Below are 24428 nucleotides of genomic sequence, written 5' to 3'. Positions count from 1 at the left end.
TCTGAGTTTTGCTGTCATGGACCTACCTAAAGTAATTAGACCACCTGTTACATCGCCAGATCCATTTAAGGGAGTCCTTCTGCAATTTGGTTTACGTGGTTTGACAGTAATTGTCTAAGTGGATGCCATTGTAATGGCACTGCAAAATAAAATTGTAGAATTATTTTAATCAATAAATATAATTACATGCTCATCAGACCACGAGCTTATCTGTAATTAGTTCTCCATACCATAATGCAGTCCATAATGCCAACTTTTTGCACACTACAGGATGTCAGACAGAAATGACATTTGCAGATGACAGGATATTTACAATCAATTGAGCTTTTTACAGCTCAAAGATTTTGAGCTCTGGTGAAAAAAAAGAAGTATCAACTGTGGAACTTGAAAATGGCTATTTGGTTTGGGAGCAAATCTGACTGTACCATTGATACCAGGAAAACAGTCACCATAAATTAACACAGTCTTAACATACACCAATGCAACTGGCATTTTGCAACTTCAGTTACTTAAGCAGCTAAATCCATAATTTTTCTTTCAGAATTACACAAGACTGAGTAGCTTGAAGTGGGAAGGGCTGTTATCATAAGAGGTTCGAATATTAACATTCCTATATGAAAATATACGTGCACACACATGCCTATACACACATCCACACACATATCTGTACACACTTACTGCCCAGTGTGTACAGCCAAAGCTCTTAAACTCTCTACAACATCTATAAAGCGACCCTAATAGTACTTGTAAGGCAGACCTTCATTGTACCACTGGTCGTATGGAGGAAATTCAGACACAGAAGTTATGATAACCTTCCTAAGGGAGTCACAAAATGAGAAACAGTACTTACATACTGACTCCTATGCTTTTGTCCAAATCACAGGCTAAAACCAAAACAAAGCATAATCCTATAAACATAAGAAACATACAGTTATAATATCACAGCAACAGTTCTGCAGACATACATCATAGAGGGTTTTTTTTGTTTATATGTATAAATATAAATGTATTTATATACACTACTAGATAACCAAAAAAATATATATCAAGAAATTTCACACAAAGGAAAATTTTTATGAGTAACAGTGGAATATTAGAGAGCTTTTTTAACTGCATTACACGTGGCTTATAAACTTCTGTATTTACACCTGCTTTAGTAGTGCCTCAACAGGTCAATGTTAGCTGTTGGTTACAATGGCACTGAAGTATCAAACACAGTGTGAGACAAAATCTGTAGTTAAGTTTGTTGGCAGAGTCACAGAAATTTGATTTTCCAAAAATAAATCAGAACAGAATCTAACCCCATCTTAGAGGTTCTTCGGGATAATGTCTTAAAGCAAAAAGTGGGTTTTCTTCCCAATAGATTATATGGTAATTTTAGTCACTGTTTAATATGTCAATGATATAAATTAATAAATATATACAGAATATATTTATATGTACTGGACTTTAATCTATGTATATAAAATATAGTTAATTTTACACTAATAAGGATTTTAATATAATCACAGCATTTAGCTATTATTTTTCTTTCTTTACATATACCTTTGTCTCACGTCTTGAAAGGGGGCTCCACACTGTAATCTGCATTCACAGCTCAAAACTGCCATTAAACACATGCTTATTTTTAAATACATCCTGAAAGGCAAACAAAATCAGTGGTGCAGAAATACCTTCTTAAATACCTAAATGAAATTGAATTAATTTAAAAGACTCTGAAGTGATTTCCAGTCAAGCCCATTCAAATCCCATCAAAATATGGGCTTCAATACGGCTCTTAAATAAACTACAACTACTTGACAGGAAGTAGTTATTCTCCAAATTTTTTCTGCTGATGCATTCCGTCCAGGAAACAGAAAGTTACTTGTAAGCACAGGCACAATCTAACTTCTACGTTGGGAAAAAAAAAAAAATCAATTTAAAGTATTATCTTTATATTACATTTTCCTGAAGGAAAAAAATACCATTAAATCAGACTATAAAAGGATAAAACAAATACTTCTGTGACAAAATTTCTAATAAGCATAAAAATACCATGGAGTTTCAGATGCCAGAAGGGTTCTTTGAGGATGCCTCAAAGCACAGAGCAGTGCCAAACACACTGTTTGCAGTGAAAAATAACTTTGACCTTCATTGTGGCTACTTCAGGCAGATGGTAGGCCGGAAGGTGGCCCCAGGTGAGCTCCCTCCCAATCAACAAAACAATTCTGGTTTGAATTCTGACTCCACACACCAACCCTTGGGAATAATGAGATGCTGCTTGTCAGTGCCAGAGGCTCCCCATGCTCCAGAAGAGTTGGCCTCACTTTTGGAGGGGCAGAGAGAAGCCCCCTCCAGCTGTTACAGAGCCTCAAGAAATGCTCCCTGAACCATTTCTGTTCTTTACTGCATAAGAGTGGGGCCCAGGCATACCCCAGGGAGGTGGTTGCTCAGCATAGTGGCTCACAAGTACAACCTGTAACACCCAAAGGGCAACGCCAACCAAAGCACGGCCAGCCCAGCTGGTTTATCACCACGGCACAGTCCAGCAAAGACACAGCTTCAGGGCCAAGATTGGTCAAGACACATTAACACAGACTAGAGCCAGCAGTGCCATATTTCTTTCAGCTCTAGAATTAGCATTCTCTCTCTTCCTTCAGGCATCTTGGCACAGTGCTTCACAGGATCACACCAGGAAATATTTGTAGGCACTTTTATATCATACCAGACCAACACTTAAAGGGCCTAGATTTTTATTATCTCCATGACAAGAGAAAGGACAAAAGCTTATGGGAATAAAGAGGAAGACCCTCCTCTCCTTTATTTTTTGCAGTCTTGGAAGTATGATAGCCCTAATTTTGTAATGACAGCATAAACAGGATGGCCTCCCATGTTGAAAAGGTCCTGCAGCACTGGATAAAAACAACACAAATCCACAGAAATCAATCAAGATGCTATTAAAACTACTTTGAATGCATAAAGAGTTTAGTAGGTTACAAGATCCCAATGAATTCTTCACTCAAAATATATTTCTTCTATTAAACGGAGCTCAAAACTTCGATGTTCTAATGAACTCCATAGGGTTCCAGACAGTTTTACCTGTAAAACGGTATTATGCCAAACATTGGCCAGACCATTCTTATAAGCAGAGTGCAATTCATGTAAGTCACCTAAGGTCCAAATCAAATTATTTAAATAGATAAATACCAACAGAACGAGTCCACTGACAGACTGTTCCCCATATCTGGCCAGTGACGAGTTTTGGGACAGGGGTTGTCTACAGGATAGATACCTACTATTCACTAAGTCCACCAATCAATAAGTTCACCCAGTAGTGGCTCCTCTTTTCCCCCCACAGTCAATAAGGGGAACAGTTATGACATTTCAGACATGACAATGTTCTAATGATTCCCTACCGACCATGCTATGGAGGGCAATGAAAATTTGGCCTGTGTAAGACTATGGTCCATAACAAGACCACGCTCTCTGATCTACATGGAAAACTTAAGATGTTGCTCTGCAGGTAAAAAGGAATCAAAGCTGTGAACTCCATACCAGTGTCAGTTCTGTATATTACCAAGGGTTAAAGGTATTGAACCACAACTTCACCTGTATCATTTCTCATTATATGCACATTTTTAAACATCTAATATGAATATGACACTGTCAAATACAATTTCAATATAACTGAAATAAAGGACTAAAAGACTTGTTTCTTAAAGGCACTATCAATTTATCTACAAGCTTTGTTTTGCATACAACGGCTAAGAATAGTGATGATAAACTGAAACAAGAAAAATGGATCACTGTGCCTATTTTTCTAGTTACTTATTATCAAAGGTATGTCTGCACATCAAATAGACAACATGTCACTTTCCCTTTGTGGTCTGATGGTGTTGAGAAACAAACAAAAAAAAAGGGCAGAATCATCATTAAAATTAAGAACCACAGAAATGAATAAAAGGATTAGTTACATCTACATTTAATTTATCGTCACCTGGCCAGATTTCAAGTCAATGACATGCATCTTCAGGCATTGCAAGCTGTTTTGTAGATTGGTCATCCACCATAAATAAAATCTGAGGCTGAAATCAATTGACCTGACTTTTACCCTGTTCCACAGCATAAACACATACCAGCTCTCATGTCTGAATTTTAGGAGGCTTCAAAAGACAAAGTGATAAGGGCTGATGAACAGCTACTAATGAGACAAGCCTGTAGGAGTGCAAGAGTCACAAATGGGCCAGAAACTCTTTATGGTAATGCTGCAGGGTTTTACCTAGGCTGAACTCTGATATCATCATGTGAGCTACCAAGAGATGTACATGAAGTTGCAACTTTCACTGTTATTTGACATAGAAAATTATCAACCCAAAAAGGACTGACTTTTTTTTAGAAAAAAAAAACAGTGACTGGGCCAAGGACACTGTGTTTCTTGGTCAAGGCAACACAATCTCCCTACTTTTACTGTAGAAAAATTCAGGTCTTAAAAGCAGATTTAAATTAAGTTGTATATGCAGCAAGATTTTTGGATGTTTGACTAAGTATAACACCCATCTGAAAGCAGACAGTTCACTTGGAACAACTTATTCCATTTTACAAAACGAGTTAACCAAAAGATCCAGAGTCACTACGGCCTTGGGCAAGCAGTCAAATCCTTCAGTGTCCTAGTAAGCTCCCTCTTAAAGGCTAGAAATGAAGGTACCCTGCAGGGCCTTGGAGTCAAAACTCACTGCACACCATGTTGTCACGTGCCCCCCACCCCTCGTTGCTGCTGAAACACAGCTAGAGTCCATCAGAAAACCTCTGCAGCACAGAGCTGTTTTTCATGGAACAGACTATTCCAGTGGTATCCAGCTCGTTCTGGTACTCAGATATATCGCTTGCTAAGAAATGTGAATATTCAGCAGGTTATAGTCAGTCAAAAACATTCAGTCAGTTTCAGACCTGACTGACCAGGAAGAACCACAAGGAATTTGGTAATAAATCAGCCAATCAGGCAAAAATCCACTCCTGCAAATCAACGGCATAGCACGTGGATACCGCGCTCGGCCAGTAATCTTCAGCTTCACTCAGGCACCATCAGTTGGTGCATCCAGGCAGGCTGTGCAGCTGACATCCTAACGTGCAGGCCAGCAGGCAGCACGCCATCACATTTCACATATCAAGACTGGGCCACTGACAGTCTTGGATTGCCCAGCAATAGGATTCCTTCCAGCTTGTCCAGATCATTTAATTGGCAGAAGTCCACAAGTCTGTTCCCAACAACAAATTCATGCCCGAGTTTGATAGAAAGTCATTTGACTCAATCAGTTGTCCTTTTTTCCTCCTCTGTCAGCATGAGGCTTTCTGAAGAATCTTCACTGGGTTGCAGTATCAACAGGTCATTTCTCTCTCATCAGATCCCAAGGTAAAAATCTGCTTTAGCTCCATTTACCTAATCCAGTTCTCCCCATTGTCATTTCAAAGCCAAACAAACTTTTTGAAGTCTCTCAGTCCTCTTTTCTTGTGTCGGGAAACCTTCGGGACAGTTTAAAATCTATATAAGCACTAAGGCAGGACCACAAAATGAATCGTATTAATATAATCACAACCAGTAAAATCATCAAAAGAACTGATTCCATATTTAAGCTAGAATAATGAGGTAATGTGAAAAAAAATACTCTGGGAGATCTAATTATATAATGCATTATTCAGTTCTGCATGGCCAGCCCAGCAATTCCTGTAACATTCCAATCAAAGTGATCTCACTAGCATGTGAGAGAAGAGTCCAGCTGACAGATTTGGGACATGTAACGTACTATTTAGTCAAGAGGCCCCATGTGCTATTCATAAAGAATTAACAACTCTTATATTGACAATGACAGTATTGTCAGAAGACCTTTGGAAGGGGGGGAAAAAACTCCATAAACTCCGTCTCTGTGAAGTTGGACTTCTTTTTTTTTTTGCCCCTTTTTTCCAATGCTGATGTAATCTCCAAACATCTCCAGCAGCAGCTGCTCAGCGAAACCAGGCACCTTCTCCCTAGTCCCTTTCAGCAGCACACGCAGCACTTTCCAGCTCCCTCAAGACAATCAGGGCCTTTCTTTCACCAATTAGCTATCACTTCAAGAGCCCTGCGCTGTCCAACCAGCTCTTAAGAATGGTCTTTGCAGGAAACAACAGTGGAGGAGCTTTTTTTTCCTAGACAAATTAAAAGGGGAAGAAGGGAGGGAGGGGGGAGAAAAAAAGCACAACAAAACAAATCAGAACACAGAAGCTGTCCAAAATGCATCGCTCATTTAGTAAATTGACAAATGCAGAAACGTCCTCAAGAGCCAATGCTAGATTGCAAGGCACAAACAAAAAATGCTCCTACTTTCTTTAGGAGATAGTTTGTTTAGTTGAATATGTTAAACAGGTTTCATAGAAAGAAGGGCTCTTGTTACAGCAAGTCTCCAAGCTATATGAACTAAAAGGGAAAGAAACTCCTGTAAGATTATGTTCTATTTCCTTATTTGGCTCTCTAAATGTAAAGCAGCATTATTTGAAGTAGACATTATAGGAAAGAACTGGGTTTAGCTCACTTGAAATATAGATGGATTGATGAAGTAAGTAATTACTGGAACTGCTAAGATCTTTTTGAATTTACTCAACTAGCAAGCTCCTTCCCCCAGAAACCACACTTTCCATCTAAAAAGAAATTAAAGCCTTATTCAGAGACATAAAGTTCTGTGAATTTTACATTCTTTTTCTTTTAAAATCAGGGAATAGGTACAGTAATACCTTAAGGTCTTTGTTGATGCCAAGTACCCATTAGAAAAAGTACAAACTCTAGGACCCAGTTCAAGAAGAAAACAAGGAACTTTTATAGATGTTTAAGTAATACCTTGCCTGGGCCTGGACTTCAGCAACTGGACCTGAACAAGTGGAGTTGTGAAGGCAAAAATGTGAAGGATCAGCAGTAAGTGAAATGACTTGGACAAGGTCCAAGCAATACCACAGTGTCAGGACTGCTTCCCTGATTTTCAAAACTGCATTAAACCGAATGGCATACCAAAATATTGAGTGTCAGTATTCTCTTACAGTACCATTTTCTGTTCAAATTTGTCCTGATTGGGGTAAACCTCACAGGAGTCAACACATTGCCTTCTACAAGGACAACAGAAATACATTTACATTACAACTAAAAAAAAATAGTCTGTTCTCTTTTATTGACTGTGTATCGGAAGCAAAGCTCTGGGCTCTGTAAACAGTTAAATGGCATGGCAAAGTAAATACTTTAAGGGGTTTCAGGAGTTTGTTCACACTAATGGGTGCTCTTAACTACCACAGGGATTTTTTGATGGAGTTGAAAAGTGTCAGAACTGATCAGATTGCTTAAAAGGGAAGAAAGTCTGATGTATTACCCTAGGTGCATTTATGAAGGAATGTGAATCAACTCAAATTCCTCTGCACAGGGAGGCTCAACCAAGGGATGAGTACACACAATCAGGATTAAGAAGGAATCTTTGTGGAGGTGCACCGAACAATGAGTGTCTTTTTATACCTACAGACTTCAAAAGATGCTGAGTTTAAAGGGACTACTCCTTTCAGCTAGCAAAATTTTTGCTGAAAAAATGCAACAGGTTGAGGAGAACAAATATATATACACATGATCTAAAGCAAGATCAGCTATGCCATTCGTGACAGCTGTTTCTCTTACTTTTTTTTTTTTTTTTTTTTTTTTTTTTGAGACCTACATCTAAATCTTCATCTCATCTGAAAGGGATTTAAGAAGGAAAAACAGTTTGACAAATTGTTCAGTGGCTCTATCTGCTACAACACAACCACTGTAAGCCCACAGCCAGGGGCTCTACATTACATATTCACTTGGGCAACTAGCTCATTTTGTAGCTGTAAAGTAATTTATTGGTTGAGGCAATGATATCTGCCTTTTTTCAGAAAAGCAAGTATTTGTCTCCTCTGGATGGATGCGATTGCCATACCTGAAAGTGTATCTTTTGTGACAACCATCTTCCTTTACCCTGTTGCAATCCTGCTGTCCATACTCTAGCAGGATTGCTGAAAACCACCAGCAGGATTTTACCAAATTCAGTATTAACTAATGGGACTGTCTATAACACAGCACATCCTATGCCTTGGCCATCAGCTCCAGGTCAATCTGTTCGCAGCAAGAAGCCCTGTGGTTATTTAAGGGCACATGAGGAACAAATCGGTGGTTCATTCCAGCGCCAAGTGAACAGGTGCCTCCTCCCCGGGCTCACAAGTGGTCTCAGCTATGCCGTCTCCGGCGTTCCGTGAGAGGTGTCAAAGCCGGAACAGAAACCACACAAACCTCGCGCCTGGTGCTGGGCTCTGCTGGGGACAGGCTGACACAAAGCTGGGTGAACTCCCACGACGGCTGCTGGGTCAATAGCAGTTCTATGGCTCCACATGCCACGGCTGTCAACTTGGCACTCCTCATAGGTACTACAGTTATTCACACAAAGGAATTCTGCGTTTCAGTTGCTGAAGATGGAAGGATAGTGCTTTCCTGCTTAGATTTCACTTCTTAGGACAGATTTCCTCCCACAGAAAATTAATGGCACAGCATAAGCAAAGTGAGTCTACATGCAGATGAAAACAGTGTGTGGCAAGATTTTAGAAAATGCAGTTTAATACAGATAGCTGTTCTGCCCTCCTTTGTAAAGTATTTTGAGAGTGAGTGAGGCAAAGCACTGTGTAAAGCCTATATATTGATAATTATTATATGGATTTTTCCAAATATACTTTTTCACACAACAGATGTTCCTACTGCCTGGCAACATCTTTAATGATTTGCCTTTTCAAAGAATGTATGCTGTATCACACATAAAAGCATCCTCTCTGTTCAGTTTATTTTGTTAAAAACATTTTTCAACTAATCATCTCTCTAGAGAACAATGGCATGATAGAACAGTATTTCTGACGGGTGATATTTTATTACTAACATATGTTTTCATTACATAACCAACATTATTACTCTTTTCTGCTATAAATATTTATTAAAATCCTCTAATTTGAAACTATTCCCAAGACAAATTCCATATTTTGATTTTAAAGTATTACATAATTAGTTGTCAGTGCCCACTGAAGAGTAGTTTAGCAAAAAAAAAAAGAATGCATTATTCATTCTTGCTGACCTTTAAAACGTAAGGCAACAGATTTCACATCTAATTATAAAGCAGTCTATCTCCTAAAATATTACTACATTCCTAAAATTTTAAAATATCAAGTGAATTAACAAGCACCAAAGCAAACAATACAAAAATAATCATAAAAAATGCACTGTTATCATTAGTTTGAAATATAGCCCAAAACATAAATTAATATAGAATTAAAAAATAGGATATTTGACTTACTGTATTTACCACATATTCAAAAGTCAGGATATCTACAAAAGAAAACAGCAAAGAGTTGCAGGTGTCAGCATGACTAACAAGAAGTTCCCAGTTCATTGTTAAGAAAAGAAGAAAAACTCAAGACCAGCACTTATCTCTCAGAACCATGTGCCTTCTATAGTTATCAGAGTCAAAAGGCACCTTGCTCCAGTTCACATATGTGAAATCTCCTGAACAAGCATTCTACATCAAACTGAAAACAAAATACCACTTAAAAAGAGCCAGATCAAGATATTAATAGCTTTAGAGGACAAAATCTGACATTCAAAGTCAATTCCTGCTTCACATAACTAGTGATAATATGCACATATCAAGATCATTCAATGTTGCATTGAATCAAAGGAAAGCAAACACCTGCTTCACTGGTTTTCTACTGGAAAATGCCCAGCAAACATACTCCTCCCACTAGAGTCAGTTCGATATGCCCATTTCCATGATCAAGAAAAACAAGGACAGAAATAAGATACTTCATTTATTACATATTTCTTCTCTTGAGAATAACTTCAGTGTCCATAAAACCAGAAGTGTTTGTAAAACTCTAGCTCATCCTCAAAGGCCTCACAGCCAAAAGTGAGATTTAAAAGCAAAAAAAGAACACAGATCATAGGAAAAACAATAACAAAAATGAGTGAAAAAGATTAGGAGGAAATGAAACAAAAACTTATAAATCAGTCTTAAAAGTGATTACCTGAAGAAATCCGTATTTTAGAAGAGACTTGATGAGACCTTCACAGTTACGGAGCTGTCACTCCACTACCACCTCCATATGCTGCTGTATGCTGCAATGTTCAGCAGCAGACATCTTTGCTTCCCTTTCATTTATGGGAATTTCTTACTAGGAATGTGATCAGAACATGATCTAAAAGTAGCAGAATAGACCACATATATGCCATGATATTTAATCACATCAATTAATTAAAAGATTAGTAATATCCAAAATGTCCACCTAATGGTGAGTAAACAAAAACCCAAAAATATTTAGTCACTCAACGGAAAAAAGCTTAGCATAAATGTTTATAATTTATGTTACGAAGTTCAAAATAGCTTGTTTCAAGCAATTATTACGTCCATTTCCCTCTTTAGTGGGCAGAGACCCTACACGAGTTGCTAAATCTTCACACTCAGTTACATGCATAATATTTTGGTTGGAAAAAACTTCTGTATTTTTGCTGGGGAAATCAAGGAATTATCACTGAATTCAATGAGACATAATGGATCTAGACCTAAACCACCCTTTCTCAATGCACTCCTTTCATCAGTGGATTTTTTTTTTTCTCACTGAATTCACAGAATTCACATCAATCTAGTAGAGAATTTTATTATAATTATTTTTGACAAAAGTGTTTCAACTGAAATGCCAGTTTTTCAAAACCAGAAATCTGTCAAAACATGCTCCAGCTTTCACAAAATATTTGTCAAGAGCTGTTTTTCATATCTGTAAAATTCAAGATCAGAACTAAACAGAAAGATGAGGTTCTTCAAAACATTATACAGTCAAGGCGCTCATGCATAAAACCACAGTTTGAGTCTTTTGACAAGTGCTGCGGCCACTTATCTTTGGGCTGTTCCCAAGTCTCTCATGACTGAAAAACCTTGCTGCGTTCTCACTGTGTCCAAAACCAGACTGGGACCTTAAGAAATGTCACAGGATGGAAAATCCAGTTCCCCCTTGTCTCTAACTACATGTCTTTGGCAGATTAAGCACTTATGGAAGGGGGTTGCTACACGCTACATTTGCTCTAGTTTCACTCTGACAATGCTCATCCTGTGCTCTACCAAAAAGAGATCAGATCAAAACCCGCCTCTGGTTTACAATTAAATTTGGGTTTACTAGTCATCATTTGTTTTGACAGCCTAAACTGGCCTAAGCCAGTACTGATGGAAGCAAACAGTGACGCAACTGCAATTTCCATGCAAGGTCCAGCATGTGACAAATTTAACTACTAAATAAAAGTTAAAGTTTCTAAAACTTACCATAGGCAAAATGTGCTTTGGCAAAATACAGACCATGGAAAGAACTCAAAGATGATATCACACCACACATAAAATGTAATTACTGAAAAAAACCCTGCTATCCTTTGTAAGTGATGGAAGGTAAACATTTCACATGCTGCACTGACACAGCTCCGAACCTTATTTTTCTATTTAAAAACGAAATTACATTATCTGAAAGGTATATTTGAAGTATTTTTTATAAAGGTTTATTTGGAAATTAACAGGGTTTTGGAAACTTTGAAGATAGATGATCAAAAATACAATTGCATTCAACAAGGTCCTTATAAAATATATGTGTAACTAGAAAAAAACTTAGTTTATTTAAAACGATGTAATAATGGATTATCAGACCTACTATTATCATAATATTAAAAAAAAAATGGTGTGGGATTGCACGGTTTAGGCTTTATTCTTTGGCTTTGTCTCCTCAATCATCTGCTTTCTTAAGTCTTATTTTTGATAGCCACACAACAGTAAGTTTGCAATAAACACAGGCTGATTTGACTGTCTATGATTTGGAAAGTGTCCATATTCCAGTTTGAACTGTGCATCTGAGGCTTTGTGGCCAGACCTAAGTCAGGCATTCAGCAAACTATACTGTGTTTTGAACAAGTTTTCATTCTACTAACAGGTTATCCTGCTTATTTTTAAAGTCTCTTTGCACACAAAAAGAAGGGGATCTGGGGCGAAGAAGGAAAGAAAAGAGTCCATTTGAAAAAATTACACTGCTAGATTACAAGAGTTGAAAGCTGGTATGTAACTTTGCTCCGGGTGATCAAACTGCTAATCAGGAATGCTGTCGGGAACAGAATGGAATTCCAAATAAATTAGCCATGTCCAAGAAGCCAATACAACACAGGATTAAGGCTCACAAAGAAAACAAATTTATTCAGCCTACTTTATCGGAATTCTTAATAACGTGTACTAGTTTTTCTCATCGCAGTCTGAGCTCTTCCACTGGAACAGTGTGGAGAAGGAAAAATGAGTCACACTTCATAAATCTCCTAGTTGTACAGACACTTAAATGTTATACAGAGCAAGACAGACAATACCATTATATATAAATACATATGCACATCACAGCTACAGTAGAAATGTGCATATTTATTTATCCAAATTTATTTCCAAGGCACCTGAGCAAAGAAAAGACACTACACACTTCTGTGAAAATCTACGAAGCTGAAGAAAAAGGTTAGAACTGCATTGATCTCCACACCAAAATGAACTTAAATACCATAATATATAAACCACTGAATTAAACAGCCAACTATGAAAATAAATCTCTCTCCTGTATGACCATGCCATGCATCTCATTTTTTATCAAGTATAAAAAGAAAAATTCTTATGTCCACACACTGCAGCGAGGAATACTGTGGCTGAGGTACTGTCTGCAACTCAAACACATATTCTATTTTTGCCTCTGACAGCGTCCCAGAGAAACTTTTCAGAATAGTTTATGCCAAAATCACAGAAACATTGAAATATGTGCTCAAGTTTTTGTTTCCTTGAATTGGGATTTTATTCTTTATCAGATCGTTTTTCCTCATCTATAAAATAGAGATGATAATAGGCTTTTATCTATACACTCATTTGAAGACAGAACTAAGTTTTTTGAAGAATTTTTGTAAAACTAAAAAAAAAAAATTAAATGGAGATAAAGTACTCACAAAAATGACTTCATGAAGAATCTAGACACGTATAGGAAAACTGTCCTGTGAGGGAAGTGCATGTATCATCTTGGCTTCTGAAAAAAATAGATAAATCATAAACGTATTCTAACTTCAAGCCATATATTGTCCAGCACACTTATTCACTGGAAAATAGGAGGCTGAATACAATACCACTTGCATTTACATGACTCTGCCATATTACCTTCATAATCTGTGCATGTGCATGCATGGATTTCCTGTAACAAAATTCACCAAGCAAACCCCAAGTTGAGTGTGAGTGTTCGGGATTCATCTGCCTGGTGGTTCCCAGCCGTGGCATTGCCCTGCTTTTCAGATGACCAAACCACACCAGCAATTTGATATACACAGTTAGAGCATCGGCTATTTTCTAAAGACTTTTTGTCCCAGATAAGGGGGACTCCCCGTAAGACAGCATTTGTGTCCCCCCCTCTTCCCAGAATGAAACAAATTAAATGCTATTTACTATTATCACTGTATCTAGTATCTTATTCAAGCGCAAAAGCACACATTTCTGCCGACTGCGATTTAGGGTAAGATTTTTTTGTCAAGTGTTTTTTCCTCCCTGTAAGAAAATATTTGCACAAATATAGAAAGAAAAGCACATATATCCCCAAATCACCTTCTTTGGAAATGCATCTCCAGAGGGTGAGGGTCAAATTATGTAAGCCATTGCTGCACCATTGAGACATGAGACCAGAAAGGTTCTGTCTACACTCTGATGCCTCTATTAGAGGCACATAAATAACCATCTGATTTGAACAAAATACTTTAGGGGAAATATGTTGTTTTCTCAGGAAAATAAACAAGAAAGCAACAAGCAAAACAAAACTTTTCATGAAGGACAAGGAAAAGTGTTGATTTTAATTTTTGAAGGATCTCTTTAAATAGGAAACAGATTTGTATTATTAACTACTGAAAGAAATGTTTTGATTCAGGGGACAGCAGAAAAGATATTTTTCCAGCTAAAACCATTTGCCAAAGCTTTGGTACACATTCATAAACAGCTTCAAATTATTTGAGGCAATAGCTGTGGCAAATGAACTACTGGTCTAAAAATTGTTACCCTGTTCTACCTTGATCTGCCAAGGAGTGCTGTATATACTCTATATCAATGGACAATGCATGTGCTCAAGCTAAGCACATGTGCAAGTGCTTGCAGAATCGGGGTGGATTTCTACATTTCTAGAATACAGACACGGGATTTCTGAGTGAAGAAAGGAGGATGATCGCTGGCGATGAGCAGTGCCTCTCCGCTTACTGGCTCTTGGCTGATTGTGGGCCAGTGAGACGTATTCTTGATTACCAAATTAAATATTTGGCTTTACAAAACAATGTCATAAATTATCATTTGATCAGCAAGTGCACTCCTCTTGTACCCTATAAACAGTATGCTTGAATTACATCTGAGATATTTTTCTTTTAAAAACACAGAAAATAAAGCAAGTAGGTGAAAGGTAACTGTATCACTTTACAGACACAAGCTACCCTCTGATTACAACTAATTAAGATATTCAGCAGCCTTAAAACAATACCTTTTTTTAAATCAATGAACCCAGACAGCATTCACAGCTTTTTGCGATGACAAATGCCCTTTGAAAGAGTTAATAGGCAAAGGTTTGTACTGGCAATGAATAGGGCTACCTTTAATTGATCCAAGAGCCTTAGAGAGCTGTCTTATAGCGTGATGATGTATTTGGGTTGCAAATAGGCCAAAATAAGCATAAAGAAAATCTGTAAGACCATGAGACCTTTCATTTTTTCACTGCAGGGAGGGAAGGGGGGTACTGCTAGGGAAAATGAGAGAACTATGATGGGGTTATCTTTGTACTCCAGCACTTAAAATAGATAAAACGGCAGAAATATTCAGGAAAAGAGAGGAAGTGATCAGGCCATAATTCTGAGAATAAACGTCAGGATGCATGAAAACGTACAAAACAAGGCTTCTTCAGAAAAAAGATAAATAAAAAAAGGAGGAGATGACCTAATGGTATAAAGAAACATTGATTAAAGAAATACCCTGAGGGAGAAAGATATTCCATCAGCTTTAACAAACACTGCATGGCCCTGCATTCCCTCTAAACTTCTTAAGTGAGGAAAAAAAAAAGTCTGGAGAAAAAGAAGTCACATGGATCCATTTATAACTTTTCCCCTCATTCTTTGTTCATCTTTTACATGGTTTTGTTCAAGATGTACAGGAAACTTGCACAGAAGAAGTGGCTCACAAAATTAAACATGATGGGTTAGTAGTAAGCATTCTTCTCTGAGTAGCCAAAGAAGAAAAAAAGTTCATTTTTATAAGCCATATAAAATCAATTTAGTCATATTTTTTCTTTAGAAGACTGATTATAGACTAATATTACCTAATAATTATTAAGAAAGTAGTCTATCCATGCTTAAACTAGCCTTTCATCATAAACTCAATTTTGGCAGAATCCCTTCCTCATTTAAGCAAAAGCTAAACCAGTTTCCCTGAACTTTCACAGGTGCAAACTTTATGCCAAGGTCGAATTTTTCTGGAAAGTCTGAGGCAAATCAGACAAGGAAATTCCTAGACTAAAAGACCACTTTAAAATGGAATTACTGTGTAAGCATATTATCAATACCTCAGGAAAAAAAAAAATCAAATAGATGTTGGGGTCTGAAATTTTCTTCAAAGAGAAATATTGGAGGAGCTAGGAAAAAATTTGATATCATTCCTTAAAAATAAAAAAGCAGAGCAATAGAATATCCTGCTCCAATATATGCATCCAGATGCATTAGGAAAACTAAGTTAAATCCACTTGTAATCCAGAGCAGGGAACAAATAAGTTGTTCTCAAATTGTTCATGGCTGTGGGATGAACAGGTTGAGCACAGGTCCTCTTCTAGCAGATACTAATCAGAAAAAAATACCAATTCTTCATTGCAGGTCTAGGTAAAAATGAAGAAAAGAGTGAACTTACCTCTCTACAACAAGAGAGCTGAGATGGGAATGGATTGTTGTTCAAAGCATCCAATTAGGAATATTTGCCTCCTGCAAGTTTTCCCTGAAGTACAAAGAAAGTTCTGAGGAAAAGAACAGATAAAAGCTTCCTGTCATAACATCAAGACATTTTTCTAATCGATTATTCTAAGCCCACATCACCAAGCACCACAGAATTACAACCATACCAAGGTAAGTACCAGCTGCATCCTCCGAAAAACAAAAGGTCACTTCAAGCCACAAACATCAGTAGATGAGCAGGACAACCAGGGCATGTGGTCAATGGCAACATATTAAGGAAACCATATGCTGGGCTGTGCACAGCCTTGTTTACTTCTGTGTAGAGAGTCAAAATATTGTGCTGTTTTGAGTTGTTTTCATTTTTTAAAAATAATAATTTTGAGAAAGGCTTCTCCTTGTTCTATTCACTTTCGTTCAGACTATTAGGACCATCCTTTGTAATTCAAAGCCGAAATATTCCCTTCCACTGTATCAGGTTATGTGTAAGTCTCAGGTACCATGAATTTTCTAAAAAAAAAAATTAAAAAAATTTTTTACAAAATTAGGATGTTCAAGGATGTCTTTAAAGGACATCAAGTTCTTGAGGAACACTTCAAAATCAACTGCTTTTTGTGCAGAGGACACTGGATAGATTACCCATGCCACTGCCCCCAAGCATGGTGAAGCACCACTATTTTATAAAATAGAAGACAATCACATCACAAAATAACCATGTCCAATAGCTTACTATTTTACAGAAAAAAAAATTGGCCAAATGCTGCTGTTACACTCGTAGCTGATAGGGGTCAGGGAACACAACCAGGATTTCCTCCAAAGGATATAGCCATCAAAACTGCAGGCAAAGTAACCCCATCAAGGCTCACATGACAGATGAGACTTACAAGTAGAGAGGAAGTGTAAGTGGGTGACGGCACAGGAGGTCTCCTTTCATCCCTTGTGCCAAGAGCGCCAAACTACAAAATTCAGCTGCCACACTGGTCCCACATTGAGACCCTGGAAACAGCTAGTGGGAAAAAGTCACTAAGGAACAACAGGTAAAACCCAGGAACATGAAGGAAGGAAGTGAGAACAGGAACACAAAAGTAAATCAGAACTAGAATGGCTTATCTTAAAGCTGTTTGCCTAGGGCCTATCGAGATGATGTTGTATCCTCTTCAATCTTATGTTCCACCAAACTGACTGATCATAACAGCACCTTCAACAGCGAAGCTTCCCCTGACAAATGGTACAATCAGCCTATTTGTGGGACGATCTATACTTTTCAAGATCATATTTCTCCTTCTGTCCTTGTAGACAGACTACAGAAAAAGAGCCAATATTCAAGTCCTGTTTATTATCGTTCAATTTTGCTGAAGAGCACACTGAGACAGAAGAGCACTTCTGTGGCAAATACCAGCAAAATGTGAGCTATTTTCCCAAATCAAGCCTAAAATGTTTTTATAGGTCTGTTTACACAGCAACAAAACACATCCCACCTGGAAGTGTGTGTGGGAGCTGTTTAGGAAGAGCACACCAACAGAGCACTGCCAGGATGGCCAGAAAGCAAATATGACTGTAGGCTGCTGCAAATACACGGGACACAGGCATATTCCTAAGGCTGTCAGACTCAAATCATGAGCTCAGTGAAGAAGCAGTGCCACATGTTACCTACAGATGACCAGATGTACACAAGTAATACGGTCTAACAGCAATGTTCCTCTGCACATCCAATTGACTGTTGTTGTCATTGTTTACTTCATGCATCTCTTTACAGGCTCAAACTGACCACCAATGCCAAAAGTGTAAGAATCCCTATCTTTGACCAAGCAAATGCTATACTGATGAGGAACTGAGGCAGAGAAAGTCTGAACAGAAATGAACTCAGATTTTCCCAGCAGCATCTATTTTACAACTGCTTCATAAAACTAATAGCAACAACATATCCTTAAAGTTCCTGTTTTACCCTTAAAGGAATACATCTACATGTACACACACACACCTGGAACAGCTGAAACAGAGACTTAAAGGTGGGTGAAGCTGATGCAGAAAGAGAAATGGGTTTTTCCAGTGCCAGCGATGGACTCAGCTTCAGAGACAAGGCTAAAATTGTGGTCCTCACACCAATGTTCAGACAAAAACTTTCCACGTTCCTTATAAACTAACACTCACTATTCTGAATAATTTATTTTTTTAAAGTAATCCCCAGCAAGCTCTACTTAAAAGCTAGTTGAGTCTCTTTGCAAAATGTGCTGTTTAACTGAGCTTTAATTACCCTCTCTGTCATCTACAATCCCAGGCCCAAACAGAGCACACAAGGAAATAAAACCTACAATGTTTTGCCAGAGGAGACAGGAGGAACTTTCACACTGTATCATAAGCAGCAACAGGCACAGATAAAGTTGTGCTTTCAGCTCCACAAGTATAAATCCTCAAGAACTCCATGTTGACGGAAACCTCACCCTAAAAGCTCCGTGGACTCTCCTCAACTCAGCTGGGACACTAAGAAAGCAAACTTTGATCCTTTTTTCTAAAAACCTGCTTCACAATTCCACATCTTTGATGTAAACCTTTTAAAAGACTGAGATGGCATCAAGTCAGGGACAGGATGGAGGGAAATGTGTTTCCGTCCGTGGGGGAACCATTAGGAGGAAGGTTAATAGCCCTGGGCATGCGATCAAATTAAGGCTTGTGCCAGTTTCCCCAGGGTTTCCCTTGCCATCACCAGCTTCCCCAGGCTGGGCAGCTCACCCTCATCTTCTTACCAAAGACAGCTCTTAAACAGAAGCACAACAGCCTGCTGGGGAGAAACAGAAAGATAATCACATAATTAACTTATATGGATAGAGTATGAAATCGGCAGAGGGAGGGAGCCTTTGAGGATCTTCACCTTTGGAGAGATACAAACTTGACGTACATTTGGCTCAAAAGATGGGGAGGGAGCAGGAATTTGGACCTTCCCAACATGTGGATTGCAGCGCTGAGGCAGCACTGAGTCTAAACAAGGCTGGAGTTAGCATTCAGAGCACACAGCCCAGCAGAGTATGGGAAAGGGATAGAGCAGCCCAAAGAGCTGGCGCCACTAACTGACGAGCAGAGCGCAAGTGATAAAGATTTACTGCGAGAGAGGAGGAAACAGTCCGCTGGCCCGATTAGAGCTGTGAATACCGAGTTGTTCAGGGAGGATTTTGCAGCTGACTGATCACAGGCTGTCGGAGCAGGCCTTGGACAACAGCTGCAAGGCTTGCTGGGCTGCAGAAACAAAGGGCGCCTAGCACGGTGCAAAGAAAGAGTTGACAGGTTGTTGTTAGCAGTGGCAAATGTGTGAGGTATGTCACTGTGTGTGAGACGGGGTGGGTTGGGTTGGTGGGGAAGAAGGAGGGCAAGAAGCACAGGCAGCACTTAGAAAAGGAGGGGGGCTCATGGGGGAGGGAGCAGGGACACAGGCTTGGTCAAAGCATTTTCCTAAAATCAGGCCGGTGTTTGTAAGGAGGACAATCACAAGGTCTGTTTACTGCTGCCAAGATGAATTAGCCCATCGTCTCGTTTATAGGACGAATCCGGTGGCACAGACTATAAGGTGCATGGCATTAAAGGGACTAATTAGACGATTCCGGCAAATCTGAATTAAGACCCTTTCTTTCTTTGAGAGCTGGGAAGCATTTCTCAGGACTCTAGTCAGATGGTTTAGGTTTTGTCGGACTTTTCCTTTCCGTTCTGAGAAGGGCTATCTTGTGCAATTCCCTAACTCACAAGGGTCTGCTCTAAATTCTGCTCTGAGCTTCAAGAACAGTTGTTAGGAAGCTGCTGGCATTTACATCATATCTAAAAAGGTCCAAACCAAAATCCTGGATTCTGCAGGAATTCAGCTCCCAGTTCAGGGACAAACTTTGCAGCTGGTCCCTCCTGTTAGAGCAGGCTAAACCAGAAGCCCACATGTGAACATATCTGAGCTAAGAGCCTACAGCTGAATTCTCACTCACACACAAAACAATCTAGGTTTTTCAAAAGCTCATTTCTAATCTGATACCCCCCCCCCCCTCCAAATACAGCGTCTGTAGCCAAATGCTTTTCCCAAGCAACTCTGCTTTCTGGAGCCATGGTTCACTAAGCTTGAGAGTGCTGGGTAGGAATGTATCAATGAAACTCCAGAGATGATCAAAGACAGTAGCTGGAGAACAGGAGAACTCACTTTCAGCTCCCCATTTGGCAAGTTTAGGATTCAGTTCTTGAAATCTGGCAACATTTTACTCCGACTGTGACAAAAACAAAGTGTTACAAACACCTCCAAAGCAATGGTGCATGCTGTTTGCACACAACCACTATATTACAGTGGTCACTATTAAAATGTTTTACAAGCGGTTAAGGTTACCATGGTATTCACAGTATACTAAGAGAAGGGAATACCATGAAAATCACAAAAACATTCAGCACTGCAAGCTGCAAATATCAGATGTTTCATAGTAATTAGTGACACTTTGTAGAGTACAGGCTTCTGGCTTTTTTACATCTATATCTATTACTAACCAATGAATAGGAGACACTAAGAAATTGCAGTGGCCTTTATAGTAGCTGATCAATTATACAAACAAACCCTATTTTGATTTTTCTCTTCTAAATGGTCCCTGGGACCCAGTTATTCTAGTCCCAATGGGCAGCACTTGGTACACTGTAAAGGGAATTCAGAACAAGAGGCATTTCAAGGCTTCTAACACAGCTCCATTCTCCCAAAATATAAAAAAAAATACCAGCGTGCAGAATACTCCATCTAGGGGCAGAAATGTAACCCAAAATTTCCTTAGCCTGTGCTTTGACATGTGTTAACCTCATTCTACCAGGACTGAGTGCATGAGAAATAATCAGACATTTCACAAAGCTTCCAAATAGTTCTTCCTAGTATGAGTCCATAGATTTTTACTTTTTATTATTTTAAATACAGAGCTTCCAGCTTGAGTTTCCGCTTAACAGTGATGAAGAACACAGGCACTACTTTTATATGTCTACTAGCAACTGGATTATACTTTAAACTACAAATATTATCTTAGGAACAATTTATAATCCATCATATCCATATGCTCAAAGTTTTCAGCTGAATAAGGGTGGCCACTGAGCTCAACTGCAAAGACTAATGAAATGCCTGAAGGACTATTTAGGTAACTATATTTTTGGATATAATTAGGCTTCTCCTGAAGTCAAAGCAAGGTCTGAATTTGACTTTAGGGGGAACAAAAATGGCTTGTGGCAGAGGCATACTTCTGAATAAGAAATTCTCTCTGTAGCTGGATAGTTTGATATCATTTACGCTTAATATTAGTAATAGGATTTGTTCATAAAATGTATTTGAGAGCAACATATACAGTAGACAGAAGCAACAAATTCAGAGGCTCAGAAAAAAACTGAGAAGATAAAATAATGCCCATTAACAGTTTTTTGTCTTTAGGGAAAAAAATAATTACAGCAAGTATATCAAGCCTTTCCCTCTAATTATATGTTTTCTTTATACAAATAGCTTTCAGCTGACAACTTCACACTAATTTTCCTTAGTAAGCAATGGGTTACAGCTTGTCCATAACGTTACAGCTTTCCACAGCACTGTGTCTCGCTCTTTGTCTCTCTGGTACAGAGAGGCTGTCTCTGAGGCTGGTGTAACACTTTCAAAAGTAATCAGATTACTTCCTACATTTGCTCTCCTTAAACACCTACATTTGATCACCTCCATTCTTCCTGTTCAGTCTCTCAGCTGCAAACTTCATACTTCATAAACGCAAAGGTTAGAATTTTCTAGACACCGCTTTAATTTTTCAAATAGCAATCCAATTACTGAGCAAATTGGCACATGTGCCTAGTTACATAGTGACTTGGCACTGCCTCCACTCATTGCTGGCAGTGATGAATGTGTTCCCCCTTAGCCCTCCTCGTCTATCTGCTCCAGCCTCCGAGCCAACACCAGTGACCACATAAGGAGAGTGCCTGGCAGCTGCAAACCCGAGGTGCCAAGAGGCAGATTGTATTCTGTAGCAGCAGGATCTGGGGCTGTGACTGGCTTCCTGGCTAGTCTTTTGTAAGACCTTTTCCATGGCCTCTAGGTTGGCTCTAATGAAGCCTGTAGAAATGCCTGCAGGGAGCTGGTATAGAAGTGAGTTAAGTCAAAGGTTTAATTTAGTTTCTAAAGTGAAGTGAATGTATATTGGCCTTCTTTTTCCACCCTGCAATTATACTCCTGCCACATTTATGAGAAAATACAGTATTCAGTCAACAATAGGAGTGCATTCCTGGGTATGTCTGCACCGCACATTGGGGCAAAGATCCTCAAGCCAGCCTCAATTAACTTAGCTGCAGAACCAGAAGCAATATAGCTGTGTTTGCTCGGTGTGACACCCGAGCTAATTAACCATGTATGGCAGTAACAGAGCTTTACTGTTTCTGGCACTGAAGCTAGTATCCCTGTGTGGTAATCTACTACAGACATGCCAGCTCACTTGGAGGTAACCTGAGGGCTCCCTAGTCTGATGTTGCCTTGCACTGCAGAGATACATTTAGGAATACTCCAGGAACTGGTAGGAATTTGTTGATCTCTTTACATCATGTGAGAGTGGTGAGGCTACAGATGTGGTTACAGTAAATCTGGACTATTCCTCTTCCATCCCATTCACATTCTTTCATTACTCACAACATGATGGTTACAGAGCATCTTTAAGTAATGTGTTAAGCATCTTGAGCAACATCTGTCACATGTGCTGCTTTCTAAATTTCTCACTTCCTCCTCCAGGGGCAAAGAGATGGACAAAGATATTGTAAAGTATTTCTCAAACTTGCAATTTTTGTCTTTTTTTTTTTTTTTTGGTGGAAATTTGTGTCTTAGCCCATAAGTGGATTTCTTTGGACTATTTAGAAAGCCATTTTCAATTATTTCAATGCAGCAGATAAGAACTTTCTCACAACAGGATACTTTTTCCCCACCTGGATATTTTATGATCTCCAAGAAACTAACTTTCTTAAAATAAATAAGTACAGGTACCAGAGATCAAAGATGCACTATGAACCCTGTAATACAAACAGGCTTTGGTGAAGGTAAAAACACAAACACAACTTGCCAGCTATTCCTCTTTTGGAATCCCACCTCAGGCATACCAAGAAGCTACTGGAGAGAATCAGAGTTATTTTTCCAGCAACTTTCTGATGCAGATGGTAGTCTGGAAAATATCCGAGTGGACTCTGAACTGCACACACTAGAATATTCCACTAAGTTTCCTTGCTTGGACTTTACTTGTGAGTATGGTTGTTTGTTACTGATGGAATTTTTCCTCTCCCTTTTCATTTAATTTTATTTTTTCTAAACCAGGTATGTTGACAGAGGTACCTAATGAGATCTTAAGAACGTTATCAGCTGAACTGCCTTTAGTGATGCTCATCTTGGCTGAAATCTGTAGGTAGATAGGAAGCCCAAGATCTACTGACTTTCTAGATAACAAAGCGCAGTTGTAACTCCAAGAACTATCCTAAGGACCTGAGAACTTTATCTTCAAGTCTAATCACCCCAGCTCTCAAGACTGACTTTTCACAAGGCAGCAAACACAATGATAAATTTTAACACATGTAACTCTCAGGCTATCCATCAGTACAAACACATACAACTGTGATGCAGCAATGTGGATTTTAAGTGTGATACCTGAACGTGCCATTTCTCACCATGCTTTCTGCCTTTGCTGCAATTTTGCATGGGTTACTCGGAATCATTTTCAACAAACACTAAATTCTGCACAGACTGTACCGCTAATATATTTTATACAGTGATTTAAAACAATGGAGGCCTTTATGGACAATCTCATATCTAATAAACCTAATAATCTACTCCGTAAGAATGGGTCTTGTCCATCAGAGCCTAATGAACTGCTCTGGTGACTGCAGTGGCTTACAGACAGACACCTTCAGAAAAGCAAGCAACACATTTTGATTAGACTATGTTCAAGAAATCTCTAGGAATCCTTGGACTGATTCTAAGGCACCAGGAAAGGGAAAGTACATGCAGTACTGGTAGGCTTCATAACATTATCCAGGGGTTTGTACCTCTGTATTTCAGTGACGTTCAAATGAAGAGTAAAAACCTCAGAGCTCTAGATGATGTGCAGCCCTACTGTTGTCTTCAATACCTTCTACAGGAGCAGGAAACCGAGGTAGAAACTGGGCTCGTACTCCTGGCTGCAGGCCTGTAGGACATAAGAAACAGTTAGTTACCCAGAAGGGCACATAAACATGTGCTTCACACTAGGCATGTGAATGCCCCAAATGCATAAAAGCTCACATGCCAAAGTTAGCAACACTGCTGTAGCCAAGCTGTGCTGAGAGTTAAGCATGCACTTAAGAGCTTTGCTGGATGGCAGCCATTTACAGATGTACAATCAGT

The 24428-nt window shown here is 38.9% G+C and overlaps 1 protein-coding gene and 1 long non-coding RNA gene across 3 annotated transcripts; both read right to left on the bottom strand.

Annotated features, from left to right (window-relative positions):
- Positions 1-2776: 2776 nt before the first annotated feature.
- Positions 2777-13077, bottom strand: SMIM38 (small integral membrane protein 38). 2 transcript variants are annotated; one of them, XM_074884479.1, is made up of 3 exons: positions 13043-13077; positions 10036-10239; positions 2777-6162 (listed from the first exon to the last, which is right to left on the bottom strand). In XM_074884479.1, the coding sequence occupies exon 3, from the start codon at positions 5667-5669 to the stop codon at positions 5472-5474; it is 198 nt and encodes a 65-aa protein (XP_074740580.1). In that variant the 5' UTR covers positions 5670-6162; positions 10036-10239; positions 13043-13077; the 3' UTR covers positions 2777-5471. The 2 variants fall into 2 exon arrangements, with proteins under 2 accessions (XP_074740580.1, XP_074740579.1); XM_074884478.1 differs by lacking the exons at positions 10036-10239; positions 13043-13077 and adding exons at positions 8297-8430; positions 9342-9477.
- Positions 13071-24220, bottom strand: LOC141950079 (uncharacterized). The gene is made up of 3 exons (XR_012630918.1): positions 24092-24220; positions 16008-16110; positions 13071-13119 (listed from the first exon to the last, which is right to left on the bottom strand). It is a non-coding gene; the product is annotated as an uncharacterized LOC141950079 (long non-coding RNA).
- Between the last annotated feature and the right edge of the window lie 208 nt (positions 24221-24428).

This window comes from Strix uralensis, chromosome 15 (genome assembly GCF_047716275.1).
Source record: "Strix uralensis isolate ZFMK-TIS-50842 chromosome 15, bStrUra1, whole genome shotgun sequence".
NCBI classification, from domain to species: Eukaryota; Metazoa; Chordata; class Aves; order Strigiformes; family Strigidae; genus Strix; species Strix uralensis.
The sequence above is the reverse complement of the archived record's forward strand: the minus strand, read 5'-3'. Positions and strand labels throughout refer to the sequence as shown.